The 16312-nt window shown below is 37.4% G+C and overlaps 1 protein-coding gene across 1 annotated transcript; it reads right to left on the reverse strand.

The window, feature by feature from the left end:
- Positions 1-9136: 9136 nt before the first annotated feature.
- On the reverse strand, positions 9137-16215 carry rce1a (Ras converting CAAX endopeptidase 1a). Its single transcript, XM_084404281.1, has 8 exons — positions 15855-16215; positions 15289-15391; positions 13570-13653; positions 12754-12832; positions 12293-12460; positions 11247-11318; positions 11102-11164; positions 9137-10133 (listed from the first exon to the last, which is right to left on the reverse strand). The coding sequence occupies exons 1-8, from the start codon at positions 16016-16018 to the stop codon at positions 9907-9909; spliced, it is 960 nt and encodes a 319-aa protein (XP_084260407.1). The 5' UTR covers positions 16019-16215; the 3' UTR covers positions 9137-9906.
- Positions 16216-16312: the final 97 nt, after the last annotated feature.

Consider the following 16312-nt stretch of genomic DNA (forward strand, 5'->3'; position numbering starts at 1 on the left):
AGAGGTATAATGCTGCTTTTTTGGGGGAAGAAAAATAGAGTGTGAATCACCACACAATAGGAGGCAATATTTCATACGTAATGGGAAAGTTAGAGGACAACTGAAAAGAAATGAAGTCACACTTAAAAATGTCTGAATGCCAGGGCATTAGATACAACATTTCAAACCAACTGGCGAGTGATTATGACCTTTTTCTCAGAATTAACTTAAAGGTTGTATCAGTGATTTCAGGCCCAATTATTATTTTTTTATCACATTCATCTAATCTTTCCTAACGATCCGCTAGCTGCCCGCCCCATAAGCATGCCGTCAAAAAAACGCGTCTCCGCGACGGCATGCTTATGGGGCGGGCAGCTAGCGGATCGTTAGGAAAGATTAGATGAATGTGATACATTTTTTTAGGGCCTGAAATCACTGATACAACCTTTAATTAAGCCATTTTACAATTACTTTTAAACAACTTGTCTCAATGTGATGCTCAATTTGAGCAGAGTATCCATTCATTTCCATTTCAATTTAAAAGTACATAATGAAACTGTTTGTTCAATATTAACAATTAAATAAGTCAATACGCCTGTGTGTCTCTCGTCATATCTGAAAATGAGTAAATAGAGAAACTCCGGCTACTATGGAGGAGAGTCTGCTGGTAAAAAGAGAACACGACAGAGCTCGTAATAAAACAAGAATCAACATTGACTTGGCTTTTCGGAGATGGTGAGAACTGAGGGATCTGAAATGTTGTAAAAGTGACACGGAGATGGTGTTTTTATTACTGAACAGATGAGAAAGGTATTTTATTGAACAGATAAACTGCCATATGTAGCTCTAACAGAGTTCATTGTAAAGCATGGTCTGTTGTGAAGGGTCATTTCATCATGATTGTTGAAGTGCTGTGCCGGAATTAATTTATTTTTAAGGAAGTACCGTGTCTATTAATGGGTAAAGCTACAGTAACGTCTTCAGCTAGTCAGCTTGAGGTCCTTTCCATCTAAACTGGTTATATCTCTGAAGTCTAGTTGTGAGTGTTTTATGAGCAGTGGGATGATCTCTTACTCTTTGGCCAGAATATCAGTTATTAAAGGGATAGTTCACCCAAAAATGAAAATTCTGTCATCATTTACTCACCCTCAAGTTGTTCCAAACCTGTATGAGTTTCTTTGTTCTGCTGAACACAAAGGAAGATATTTGGAAGAATGTTTGCAAACAGATCTCGGTCCCCATTGACTACCATAGTATATTTTTTTCCTACTATGGAAGTCAATGGGGACCGAGATCTGTTGATAACAAACATTCTTCCAAATATCTTCCTTTGTGTTCAGCAGAACAAAGAAACTCATACAGGTTTGGAACAACTTGAGGGTGAGTAAATGATGACAGAATTTTCATTTTTGGGTGAACTATCCCTTTAAAAATATGCAAAAATATGCAATATGTTTGACCATAAGACTGTCAATCGCCATGATAACTTTGTAACATCATTCATTTAAAAATAAGTCAGAACAACAGCATAAAATATTGCACTTACATGCTCAGATGTCATCATTTTGGGATTTCCGTGTGTTGCCGCGAACCACATTCATCAGCAGAGCCGAAGCACAACCAAAACAATGAAAACAATTAAGGCCAAAAGTTACATAAGCCGTGTCCCAATTCAGAGGCTGCATCCTTCGAAGGCCACAAAGGTCGGCTCGAGCGTTGCAAAATGGGACGGTCTGGCTAACGGAGGACTGTTCTCGTCTCCATGGCCACTGAGACGCATTTGGCCTTCGAAGGATGCAGCCTCTGAATTTGGACACAGCTATTGTGTTCCTCTAATAAAATGAAATGATGGAAAACGGAAAAACAATATGTTAAAGCATTATATAAAATAAAAACATATCATATCATATATTTTTCGTTATCCTTTGCCAATTCGATCATTGTGATATCGGCCTCATTGTCCAAGTAGTTTTTCAGGCCCACTATACACCAGGGCTTAAATGTAGCCTTTCAAATGAACTACATTATATATGTAGTTACAGTTTTAGTTATATACTATTTTCTTCCACTGTAAAATAATAACTTATGTTCATAAACATATTGTTAAAGACTTTAAGGTTACTGTAATTTTATGCACAGGCAAATCTAAGCGTTCTAGAGACCCGTCTGCTGAAAGGTCAACGCAGGACAACGTTCAACGCGCCCCTTCCTTAGAAACAGCTAAGAGAAAGTTCCCTGAAATCTACTTCTCCAAACTGTGCAGAAACTCAGTATCGAGCCACAGTGGCAATTCTACAACTCTCTCAGGACTGTTATGGTGGTAGAATATATATACATATATAGATTCAATGTCCGTCTTCATGAAACCTTGCATTTTAGCTTCGGCTTCCCTTGGTATTCAAGTATGCATGTAATAAACAGAGTACAAACAAGAGACTGATAGAGAAGGCAAGAAAATATCAGATTTAAACAGATGCTGTATAGCCTCTTCCAGGAATATAAACCTGGTGAAAGACTTTTGAAGCTGCATTCCTGGATTTCTCTCAGCTTCATTTTCTGGAAAATCAATGTCCTCCCTATTTTTTTTATTTTTTTATTATTAATTTCAAATATAATGAAATAACTGAAATATGACAAGTAGTCATATGCCCTGTTTATAACAAGGGCCGGGTGTGATATTTAAATACATGAATTTACATGCATTCTCTTGTGTGATGAATAGCAAATGTTCATTTCTGCGCATTTATTAGCGACATTAATTTCTGCCAAAATGTTGAATGATCCAGCGGACAATTTGCTCACTTACCGTATTTTAAAGAATGAGCCAGGTTATATTTTTCAATCATCTAAAATGTGCTGCGACTTATATATTCCAAAGTGACTTATGTTTTTGTATAGCGCATATCCCACTCGTGGGTAGCTTTGTATAGGCTTGGTTCGTTTGTTTAATTTAACACCATGTCTAGCATCAAGGAAATTTACATGACAAACATAAGGTCAATATCACAATCCATAAACTCGACATTTCAACTTGACATAAGATAGAAAATCTAAAATGCATTTGGGTGATGCATGAAAATTCCATGTAAAACATATTTCTGAATAAAAGCGTTTTCTGTTTAGGCTTGGTGTTTATAATTGATATTTATGAATGCCACCATGTTTGCTTTGTACTGCTCTGAATACCGTTAAATCGAACAAATTTGTTGTGTAGTGATTAGAACTAGATTTAATTTTATTTACCAGTATTTAACATTATTTCTGAATGTATATACTTTTATACTAATGCAACTACTTTAGCGTTGTTGTTTTCTCTCAACAATGCAATTTGAAACAGAAGTTGCAATAGTCTTTTCTTCCCTGTTGTGACGTATATCCGTCGTATACGTAACGTAAAACACGTATACGTAAAAGTAGGGTGGGACTTGATTTTGTCCAGCAGTAACTGATTGGATCGTTGGATGGTTGTGGTTCGCTATTGGTCGATCACATGTGAGGAGGTTGTCCCGTAGTAAACGCATCATCAGTCAAGTTATTTTTATTAGAGATTACCAGGGCACGTGATTTTTAATAATAATAATAAAGCGCACACATAAATCACTTAAAGTAAATACTGCAATATTCCATAAAAAAGAATGGCAAATTAAATTTTATTGTGACTAAGATTTCACACTTTGGTGACATAATGCTACTTTTACAAATAATAGCCTACTCTGTCTGTTGTGAAGGCCGCAAATAACAAATGGGACACTCTAATGTTTTGAACTTCACAGTCAAGTACACTATTTAGGACATTTCCATACTTAGGAACTTATCAAAATCTTTTGACTTAGGTCAGTAATCAACCATGCACCTACAATGTCCAATCACTACTCTTATGATGCCCTAAAAATATGCCTGAATAAAGATGCAAATTCTATCAGGACCACAAAAAAATAAAAAAGCCTGATGTTTATGTTCATCTATCCAAATGAATCATTACCAGTTTCTTCGCTACAGGTCGCCTGCAGAGTTTTCTTCACCCAACAGGTCGATATTAATAACAAAAATTGCAGTCTTCGGTTCATTTGCTTGCATTGATACTTCATGTCAACAATGTACTCTCACTGGGTTAAATCAAGCAAGACTAAAGCGAAACAGCATTACTCATCAAGATAAGCACTCACATTCATTTGGATTTAATTAAGATTTGACTAAGAGAAGCTTTCATGACAATTCATGCAATAGATGGAGTTTTGCTTTGTTAATGCAGCGTTCACAGCTCTCCGTTCAAAAGCTTTGGCCAAGCTTTTGAAAAAGACAGATGCTCGAAAGAGATAGAAAACAGACCGACAAAAAGAAAGAAAGCAAAGCATAGAACAGTGCTTTGAAATACAGAGCCGTAAAGCAAAAGAGCTCTCCATACCGTTTCAGTGTGATTTAAAAACATAAAATAATGATAACTATAACCGCTTAAAAGATTCGGGCGAGTAAGGTTTTTCTTCATTCAAAATCACATTGAACGGAATTGAAAATTCACACACATTCAAAGGTTTGAGGTAAGTTTTTTAATATAATTTAGATTTGAATCTGAACTTGCATATATTACATTAAAGGTGCATTGCGCAAGTCTCTGAGTTTTTGCAGAACTATGCCCCCTTCTGGCGACACGCGAAACTGCAACCAGAGTTGTGCACGCGGTTACGTGGAGTTTGCGTTGGGGTTTGGGATGAACTAGAAGCCGGTCTCTTTGAATCCATCTTCTACTTTTTCAAAAGTCGCTTGAGTTGTCTTCGCTGATGCGGATAATGGCGGCGAACACACAAACCTGCCAGACATAGCCAGGTGAGCGTGAACGCGCATGACGTCACGCCCAGTCGATTCCGACACGAATCCCTCTTATTTATTTTACTGTACAGGATTATAGAGGCAATCGCAGTGATCATAGAAGGGCTCATTCAGCCCATCAGGCAATTGTTTAAGCATGTATGGGTTAGAAAAACGGGTATTTTTAACATGAAATGTTGCGCAATGCACCTTTAAAATATAATACAATATACAATTTTTTTTACATCTAATATTTCACAATATTCCTGTTTTTACTGTATTTTTTTATTATAAACTCTTACAGACTCTATTTTCTGATTTGTTAAGTACAATGAGATGACATGTGATTCAGTGTTCTGTTCTTCTGAAGAATTCCAAGCCTGCAAAGAATGATTCTATGGGTACAACCTCTAAAATATTCACACACAAGATCTAAAAGAGAGGGGAGAACAGATACACGCCGTGACGCGCTACTGTGGCTGAACGAGACCACAATGGTACTGCCAATCCACAAGTGTTCTTGGCCTAGTTTTGTCAGCGCTCAAAAATGTCAAAAGATGAGCTGTCAGCTTACTTGTACTGAAATGAATAAATAGTAGGGTGCATGAACAGGAAAGAATTTTAAATGCAAGCATATCTTAAATATTGCATAAATGTAAAATGTTTATCATAACACCTCTCCCTGGTGGTCAAACACTGGTAACACAATTTCGAACAAAAGGAGATGACAAACTGTCAAAGGAGAAAAGGAGATGTCAAAGACATTACCTTTTCATGCAGTGTGTAGTATTGCTGTTTGTGAATGTAAAAGGTCTACAAAGTTTTAAAGATCAAAATGCATGACAAATAACGCTATTGTCTCCTAAAAGAAAGAATTGATTCTGAACTGCTGAACCGAGTCGTCAGTAATTCCAGTCTCTCTTCTTGTTACATACCGAAGTAACAGCGTACTCATTTGCATAATGCCAGTCTATGGTCTTCATTGGCTGTCAGCGAACAACGTCTGCTTTGACCCTCAAACACTGTAGTTGAAGCTGAGACTGGAAGAGCTTAGTTCATGTTGTCGACATGTCGAGAAGACGCTGTTTTTCAGTGCTGTGAATCCACTTTGATTCACTTCAAAAGGATCAGGACTCACGCTGGAATTCATACAGAAATACAGACGCCATCGTTCCTCTTCGTATCATTGTGTATCAAGTGCCCTCCGGATCTGATATTCAGACATGGTAACATGCGCTGTAAGTGGTAGACCAATCACAACAAACTGGGCCTTTTGGCCAATCAGAGCAGAGTAAACCAATCACAACAGACAGACTGGTCCGTCTGACCAATCAGAGCAGAGTAGGCTCTTGGAAATGAGGGGTTTAGAGAGACTGGATCTTTGAATGAACCGTTTTCAGACTCTTTGAGAAATGAGGTGATGTGCAATGGATATTATGAGAAGATTAAAGTGTTTTTGACCTTGGATTCATGTAAACCTATTGTAGGAGACCTTCAACATCCAATTAGGGAACCTTTTAAATAGCATAATATGGGAATTTACATTGTGTTTTCACAATATATTCAGTTTCTACAGAAATTCAAGCACATTTCCTCATAAAAAAAGAAGAAAGTTAATAAAGTCACGTTGTAAGATATAAAATCACAATTGCGAGAAATACATTTGCAACTATGAGAAAAAGAAGTTACATTGTATCTGTAAGATATTAAAGCAACTACAAAATATAAAAGCTGCCATTATAATAAAAGCCACAATTACCTTTTTAAAACCCGTAGTGGAAATGCTTCCATAATTCTTACATCACTTAAAGCTGAAGTGTTTATCTTTTCCAATGTCATAAAAATGTTCCTCCATCCCGTGTGTGTGTGTGTGTGTGTGTGTGTGTGTGTGTGTGTGTGTGTGTGTGTGTGTGTGTGTGTGTGTGTGTGTGTGTGTGTAGAGATACAGAAATAAAGAGAACAAAAAGAAAACACAACTCTAAGTGAGGCGTTTAAAAAAATTCATTCATTTATTTACAAACGGCAGAGTTTTGCAGAGTGGATTGAAAGACCCCCAGAAAGATTGTCATAAAACATTTGTCCATCAGTGATTTGCATCGCACATTAATCCAAAACAACAAGCATGCACATTATTCTCCAAAATAGATTTGATTATAAAATATATCTCTCAGTATAAACATCAGACTTGGTTTGCAATCACAAACCAGTCAATTCAATTCATCATTCTCACGTACTTTACAGGTGATGTTTCAACGAGCTAAAACAGTGCTCAGCTACTTTATTCACATTTGCAAAAATAGATTTGAATGTCTTGCTCCTCCTTACTGTAAATATGACATTCAAAGCATCCAAACGCAAGCCAGGTGCGAATAATTTGCTTGCAACTAACCAGATTAAAGAAAGAACACTGTGAACTCGATGACAGAAAAAAAAAGAAAGAGAAAAAAAAACACCTCTCTAGTAAAATTAATGAACGCAGAAACTTCAAAGAAAGAAAGTGAGGATAACATATTGGACAGGAATGGGTGACAAGCTTCCGACGCGTATTAACTACGAGCATTCTTCATCTAAAAGTTACACCAGTGATCAATCACAGCGCTGACAGCAAAGTGTGTTCAGCTTTCCTTAAACAATCACAACTCAACATCCCATAGTGCAGTTTAACCACTCAAATCTGGAACAATGAGTGAATTTCCACAGATAGTTTAAAAGTTTACCTTCTTCGACATGTATTTTCAGTATCAGGGCATTTTTTTAATGATAGTTTAATTAAATTATCTAATATCAGGATTACATATGCAAAGCAAAACGCATAAATAGATGAATAAAAACACGGGAAGAACACAAAAACACAACAATGGCGCCCCCTGTTGACCGTAACGCGCGCAAGCAACTAGACTAAAGCAGCATTCAGTGCAGCCAGTCACAGGCAAACAGTGCTTACATACAGCATTCTCTAGGTGTAAACACGATGATACAGTCATATTCACTATGGCACACTTAAAAACACACACTTCTTTCAATGCTAGAGACTAGTAAACCAGATCACTGTAGTACCTTGGACAAGTTGCGATAAATTCCTAACCATAACTTTGGCTGTTCAAGTGAAGATAAAGGTTTTCATTATAGAGAGTCAAATAAGAAATTACTTCGGGAATGAATAAAAAGAAACACCCCAAACGAACCTCTTACTTGGCACTAGATGGAAATCCCTGATTTGATCCTGTTTGTGAGACTATTGCTTAAAATGCTTGCATGGTCTCTCACAACACAGAAAGGTCTATGATCGACCCTATGCACTTACACATAATGAATGTCAGGGCAAGCCATACTAATATATTAATAGCTCTATATACTCTCTCTATATACTCTTTGCTTTCACATTTAATGAGAACTGAAACCAAAAAACAACTACATAACATTTTTATGTCCTGCACAAAGCAGCCTCTATTCTGAGTGAGTAGCAAGCCGCAGTCGCCAACTTAAAGGGATAGTTCACGCAAAAATTAAATTTTTAAATGTTCTCGCCCTCGTTTTGATCTTTCTTCCATAGAACACTAAAGATGACGTTAGATACATTTCCTAATGAGGTAAATTTGAATATGTGCCACACAAATTAGTGGAACATAGCACATATGAAGTATAATCTTTCACTTATATGGAAAAAGCAGCATGAACATTCTGACTAACATCTCCTTTTGTGGTCTATTACAGAAGAAACGACATGAGGGTGACTAAATATTAATAATGTCAGAATTACATTTTTGTGGGTGAACTACGCCTATAAGCAGTTATGCGAGTTATATTTGGTGATTCTATATCAATCATCATCCGAACATCCATATGTCACCAGTGTAGCAGCATGCAGTTCAGTGGTATGAGTTTTCACGAACACTTCACGGTGAAGAAGGATTAAAAATTCATGAGATCATGACTATGTCCTTTGTAATGTATAAAAGATCTATAAAAAAAAAAGCTTAGCATTTCGATTCAGAACGTAAAACATATCGGTTTAAAGAACTCAAGGTTTAATCCTCTGATATAGGCTAGGTAGTTTCAATGTTGCTGCAGTTTGTGTCTGACTACACAGTAACGTCATGAATAGAAAGTGTTGGAATTTCCACCAATTCTAAAGCAAAAGCGCTGAATCTGCCTCAACATCCTCCAGTGCTACCAACTAAATTAACAATGAAATTCCTATGTTGACGTAAAAAGAATATATTTAGCTCCGCATTAAATATGAATGAAATACCATTGGTCAAAACCTATCACTGAATATCCTGAAATTGTACAAATGATCTCTATACAGTATAAACAGTAATTGATATTAGCGAATTTTTTATTTTTTTTAATGAACAAACGGCCATGGCCAGACCTAGCAATGTGCTAAAAAGACCTCATAATTTGAAACGTTGTGCTCGAGGCCATAATTATGTCTAGACTTACACAAAAAGCTGTGTGCTCAGGGCAATTCAACTTCTGATACACACTCACTAAATCTTGTTATTCTAATAGGTCAAGGTCTATTGCTCCAATAGTGTACCTAAATACATTTATCTAGATATAAGCCTAGTGAATTGAGTGATGCGATTTCTAGACAATAAAAAAAACAAGAGTAAAGCAAAAAGAATATCTGTAATGTCTGGAAAAACAAATGTCGTCCTCATGTAAGGGCACCAGACCAATGTATGTGTATGTGGGCAAGATTCTGATATCAGAACAGAAAAATAGGGAGTTTTGCATGTAAGAAATGCACATTTCAGTGTACAAATCTTCCTAGGAAACCCGTAATTGTGTCTGATCTTTATCCCCAGCACCAATCTCATGATAAACACACGGAAATGTTGTCATATAAACATGCAGACGCATATAATCAACTTTGTCTTTGTCAAACGCAGGCCCGAAGTCACTTGATAACGCAACGTCGGCTGAATGGTAAAAAGAACTTCCAGTGAAACCTGAGGATGTTTTGCTTTCCACCGAGTTCTTCCGGAGCACCTCACGGAGGCTGTGTATTTTCATACCTGTTCTCCAGCCGACCCTCGCTCTCCTGACCCTCGACCTTTTCAGATGGCTGGAGAGAAGGAATGGATGCGACGCAGGATGGAGGTAGGGGATGGATCAGGAGCAGATGGACCCATGAGTGGAGGTCAGGGTGCAGACGGGTGTGGGCAAACCGTAGAAGAGCGGGTCGGTCATGGGAAAGAGGAGGAGGAAGAAGAGAACGACCCCCAGCACGTAGAAAGAGAGAATCGTGAGGCGGTTCGGGTGGTCCAGGGCCGTGCCGAGAGCTGGAAAACCCATGTAGTTGCAGAAGGAATGACACAGCACAGGACCCACCAAATGACCTAGAGACACACAAACAGGAATAGATAGTTGTATTTATTTGTGAGCGGTTACAATTCGTTTGTTACAAATATAGTTATACCAAATAGGTCAATAAAATGTCCAGGTCACAAAAAATAAGAAATTACACACAAAAAAAAAAAAAACATTGTATATTATTTTCATGACAATTAAATAATTTTTTCCCTAATTATCATTCCTGTCGGGAATTGCAATTCTCAATTTACAGTAAGAATCATCATGTCTTCACACAATTATATTTTTAATAAAACCAGCATAAAGGCAATACCACAAATACTTCCTTCCCAGCATAATTCCTTCCTAAATTATCATCACTGTCAGTAATACAAACTAAAAGTTATTCGGTAACACTTTACAATAAGGCTCATTAGTAAACTACATTAGTTAGTGTGAATTGCACTTACTCAGCATTTATTCATCTTTGTTAATGTCAGTTTCAACGTTTACTACTAATACATTATTAAAATCTTGTTAACATTAGTTAATGCACTGTGAACTAACATGCTGTATTTTTATTAACTAACGTTAACAAAGATTAACAAATACTGTAACAACGGTATTGCTCATGGTTAGTTCATTTTAGTTAATACATTACCTTAGAACCTTATTGTAAAGTGTTACCAGTTATTTTTTAAAAAATATATAATTTACAATAAGAATCATCATCATCATCATGTCTGGACGCAATATTTTTAATAGAAGTGGCATGAAGGGAATACCACAAAAAAAAAAAATCATGATGTGTATAATTATTAAATACAAGACAGTTTAATGCAAATTAAAAAAAAAAAAATTCTAAGTGAATTTTTTTGCATTACGAAAGTCAATGTGCTTAATTATCATGAAAAGTCACAAACCAAAAACTATCCATCAAAAATAATTTTTAACAAAACTTTTTTTGTGCAGTAGTATAAGCATCAGTAGAATTAAAGATAAACCACAGATGCACCTGTCCTGATGAATATGAAGGCGGTATAAGCTCCAAATACTGCCGTGTAGGAGAACTGGAACACTGAAAAGGACACACAAACAAACACAGACATGAGTAATTATGTCTCGCACTATGGATGACGGTAAACTAATGACTCGGTTACCTGCAGAGAGGAAAATCCCTGAGACAGTGCCCTGTCTGAACCGCAGGAGCTCAATTACATGGTGAAAATGAGCTGCAGACACACGCAAACAGAGAGAGAGAGAGAGAGAGAGAAACAGACAGACGGAGGAAGAAAAAAAAAGGTTACCATTACAATAACAGTCTACAAAGTAACGCAAATAAAATGTGATGGTCAGCCAAATACACATTAATACAGGGGTGATGCCTACTGTAATGAATAAGACATGAGTGTGTTGATTTTCCGCCAGAACCGTATGGGAATGCTCAGGTTCCCAATTACCAGGTATCAAGTGCCGAGTATCTACAATCATTTCCCTGGAGTTTTCAAATCGGTTTTTAGTAATTGCTATTATTGCAGCAACCTTTATTACATTAAAACTTGCAATGAAATAAAAACGTACACGGCCTAAACTACCGGTTAACAGTTTGGAATAATTAAGTTTTCATGTTATTGAACTATGGCTGCATTTATTTGATAAAAAAAAACAAAAAACATTGTGAAATATTATTACAATAATTATGAATAAAATAATAAATTGTATATTTATATATTTAATTTATTCCTTTGATGGTAAAGCTGAACTGTCAGCAGCCATTGTCCCTGAATGATTTCTTGAAGAATCGTGTGACGGAAGACTGACGTAAAAAACTGTTGAAAATTCAGTTGTGTCACAGGAATAAATTACATTTTAAAATATATGAAATATTATTTGGCAATATTTTCCTCATCTGCATGGCCTTGATGACAAAAGTCAGAGAAAGTTATTACATTTGATAAAAAACTAACAAGAAATTCACTGATAAACAGATAACATTAAGATGTGTATCAAGAAAGTAATAGTCCATTTCTTGCTGACTAAAGTAGGATGAAAATCATGACCCTTGACCTCTTTAGCGCATGAGTCGCACGCACCTCAAAACCACACTCTCTAAAGATGACCTTGCATAATCGTCCATCATTAAGTCACATGGATTCAATTATTATCAGCAATTAATTGATCATTAGCATCCCGAGTCGCCACTCACCAACACCAAAGAAGAGCGGGCATGTGAAGATTGCGGTGGAGGGGCCGGCGCAGGGTACCAGCATGGGAAGCATGCATGCCCGAAAAACCAGCTCCTCTGTCAGTGGCGCTACAACCTGGTTCCTCAGCCAGCGCATGTCGCTCAGACACAGCGTCCAGAAGCATGGGTCTGCAAACACATAACAGATCAATCACATTTACAACAATGACACTACAGCCTTCCTGACTCTTTTACAGCAACAAAGATCAGTCTAGGTGATTGATAGTTGGCCGGCTATTCCACTTCCCCAAAACAGATATGAGAATTTATTTAAGGATACAGATTCAACTCCCTGACAGCAATCATTTACAATAGTTTAGCATCATGATGGCTCACTAACATTATAAAAATGTCCAAATAGCTTTATATTAAAATAGAGAGATTCACAGGAGAAATCACTGGAAGAGGAAAAGGCTGCTTACCGACTACAACTTTTATCCCATCAATGAACCCCCAGGGGCAATCCATGGTTAGCTGGATCAGAGGGCCCAGAAACAGCACCTGACAGAGAGGAAAGTGATAAAATGATCAAATAAAACACAAAAAATCTGCCAGGTCAGATGTCCAATGTAAGGACTCTTCTGCAATTTGAAGGAATTTGGATAACTCTTTGCTTTAGGCCCTAGGAAAGCTGCTGTTTGCTTGTTGTTTAATAATTGTTTAAAGGGATACTTCTCCGATTAGCATTAAGCTTTGTATCAGTAGAAACCCGGTAGTATTTTCAAATTACCGTGCTTCCCTCCCTCATGTCCCCCTGAGACGAGAGATTTCTGTATTGTGTGTCTGGAAAAAAACCTCAGATGACGCAAAAATCGTCATTTAGTGCCATCAGAGGCTTTTCTGGCCAGAGGCGAGAGACTACAGCCAGTAGGAGGAGCTCGTTCCGCATGTGTTCGACCCGCCCATTGGGGGATCTCACGATAAAACGGCATCTTTTCAGTTTCGAGTCGACTAGTAGCCTAGTAGTATCATTTCTTCCGATACTGCCCTCTGTAACCGGTAGGCGTGGCTTGGCCTCGTAGGGCAGCGAAGCAAGTGCATTCTGGGAGTTGTTGTCTTTCATCCACATGAGCCAAAAATACATTTTCTGGCTTTTCTCAGTCTAGAAGGCACCAACTTCTGAAATAATTTCACATTTCTACTACATAAATGACCCAATTTAAATACACATTCATCTTTCCAGCGGTGAAATATCCCTTTAAAAGGAACACCAAGTACAGACTTTGTCATTTACTCACCATGGTCAGTAGGAGCGGTAGAATGATGGCAGGAATGAGCCCCTCCAACCGGATCCCCATAAGGGCCAGTAATGAGGGACCAGGCTAAAGGAGAAATCAAACACGTCTGATGTTTCACCATCAAATAAGATTAAGCGCAAAGCCAAAAGCAAAATGTTTCACAATAAAATAACGTTTTATTTTATTATAACTAACAGGATTGTATGATGCAGTGAGATCTAGAACCACATATCATATAATAAGGAAACAATGTCAGAAATTTCGAACTGATGTTTTCACTCATCTGATTAATTTGGTTAGCCTTTCAAAGCTTTATAACAATTCTCTTTACAAAATCCCTCTATACCAAACACCTTTTAAGATATTAAAGTTCACATAACCTGAAATGTTTAAAGTCGGCGTGAAATATGGCCAGTACACTCGTAAACAGCGTCTCGAACAAGAAACAAATGAGGAAGCGGGACTTGATTTTAGTCCATCGGGAATTGATTGGATGGTTGTGGTTTGCTATTGCTGTGATCTCATATGAGTGACAGGTAGTCCCGCCCTCACGCCAGTAAACACACCATCAGAGAAGAGGCCGTTGCAAGCGAGAGGGGAAGTTATTTTGATTAAAGATTAGGAAGGCACACGAGTATCAAAAAATAATGATGTGTGTACAGATAAATCATTTATTATAAATATATCAGTGAGAGCAGTAAGTTCTAAATCAACACAAATTGAAATTATGGATAAGAAAAAAGGTCTAAGCCACCAGGAGCCGAAATTAGGAAAATGATGAGGGGAAATGTGCAAAAAATATGTATTATGCAGCTATCATTATCATCGCATTATGAGTATAATATTATGCATATACTAAAATAGGCTAATATCAGTTATGTTATGCTATGTTGCTTGCTATGCTATTACACACAGGGCAACAAAATAGCTTACGGAACTTGCCAACTAGCCAGATAGAAAGTTTGATATTTTGTAACTTCATAGTGTAATATTTTTTAAACTAACTAATTATTTTAAACAAAATAATATCACTAATTATATAAATATTTGTACTTTACTGTTGTTTATTTTGGGGGGATTAATGGTATTTTTTCACCCCTCAACTTGTAATAATTTAAATATATACATTTATATAAAATAGCTTCTTTTTTTTTTGAAAAATGTACTTCTCAATTTGATTCATAACATGAACAAATGGGCCATGGTTAAAATGAAAATAACATGAATTTTATACAGCCATTAGATGGCAGCACCAGTCTCAAGTTTATCATTTAGATTTATGTTTAGACATTATAAAATCATTATTATAACAACTAAATAACATTTTAGCATTTTTTTTGTACTAAAGAGTATCATTTTGTCACAGTTATGTCAACATTGGAGGAGTTGTGACCTAATGGTTAGAGAGCCGGCTTGTAACCTGAAGGTCGCAGGTTCGAATCTCAGTACCGGCTAGAAATGTAAGGTGGGGGGAGTGAATGAACAGCACTCTCAAACACTCTTATTACCCACAACTGAGATGAACCTTGAGCGAGGCACCTAACCCCCAATCGCTCCCCGGATGCCGCAGCAGTTCGACCTGGGCGCTATACAAGCTAGAACCGCCCGCCACTAATAAATACTACAATATTCCATACAAAATGAGAATTGTCCATTTTAATTTCAGTAAGCACATCCAGCAACTGTAAGGATTACGCATCTGTGTTGCAGTAAACTAACCTGGATGCCTGTGAATTCTTTCCATGCCCACACAAACAGTGGAGACAGAGCAGACACAATCAGTACACTAGTGAAGCGCCTCTTTATCACTGCAGGATGATCCCTGTTGGTGCAAACAAACAAACAAACAAACAAACAGTGTTGTCTTAATGCATTCCACAGTAATACATTTGCATCATCTAACCAGCAGCTTGTGTCACATGATCAAGACAAACATAAAAAAAACAGTGGGGGAAAAAAAAGACAGGCTTCACATACGGCTGCCACAACAAATTATCGACAAAATAAATATAAAAGACAAGAAATATAGCAAAATAGATTAGAACGCTCCATTCGACCTGAATTTGTAACGTTCTATTCGAACAGCAATATTTAAATGTGTTCGACTCAAACAATACTGAACGTTCGATTCAAGCTGTATTTGAACATTCGATGCAAACGATATTTTGAACATTCGAATTATATAATATGATTTAAGCGTCGAATCGAACAATGATAGTCAAAAAAGCTGTCTAGTTAGGGAGCTCTGTATGTTCTGTGACACAGCCAAAGTCTACAAGCCATACCTTGGTAAATCGCTTTTCCAAACGTATAAACTTCCAACATAGGAGCACGCGAGCAGTAAACAGGAGAGGATTGACACCCAGCAAAGCCCATCAGGAACAGCCGACACATTAGCATGGAGTTGAGTTGAACGAAACTCTGCCGTCAAACCATCGTCGTCTTTCATGGCGAAACCGACAGGGGCTGAAAACCACGAGACGCGCTTAAAGACTGCAGGTGTGGGTGACACATTAAACACCGCACACGGGATTTTGCTTTTAATCCTAGATAAGTGTATGTCCACAATGGAGGTACTCTGGAAAGCAGCTGAGAAGAGACTGTTTTGGCGCCACGGGATGACGCCATCAATGCGAGACGGTCCTGCTGGCCCATATCCCATATTTCCATTCACAACTCGTGACAGCCGCTGATGATGATACAGTTACTGTACATTAAATGGGGTAAAAGAAAACGACGGATT

This window comes from Rutilus rutilus (assembly GCF_951802725.1).
Source record: "Rutilus rutilus genome assembly, chromosome: 3".
Lineage (NCBI taxonomy): Eukaryota > Metazoa > Chordata > Actinopteri > Cypriniformes > Leuciscidae > Rutilus > Rutilus rutilus.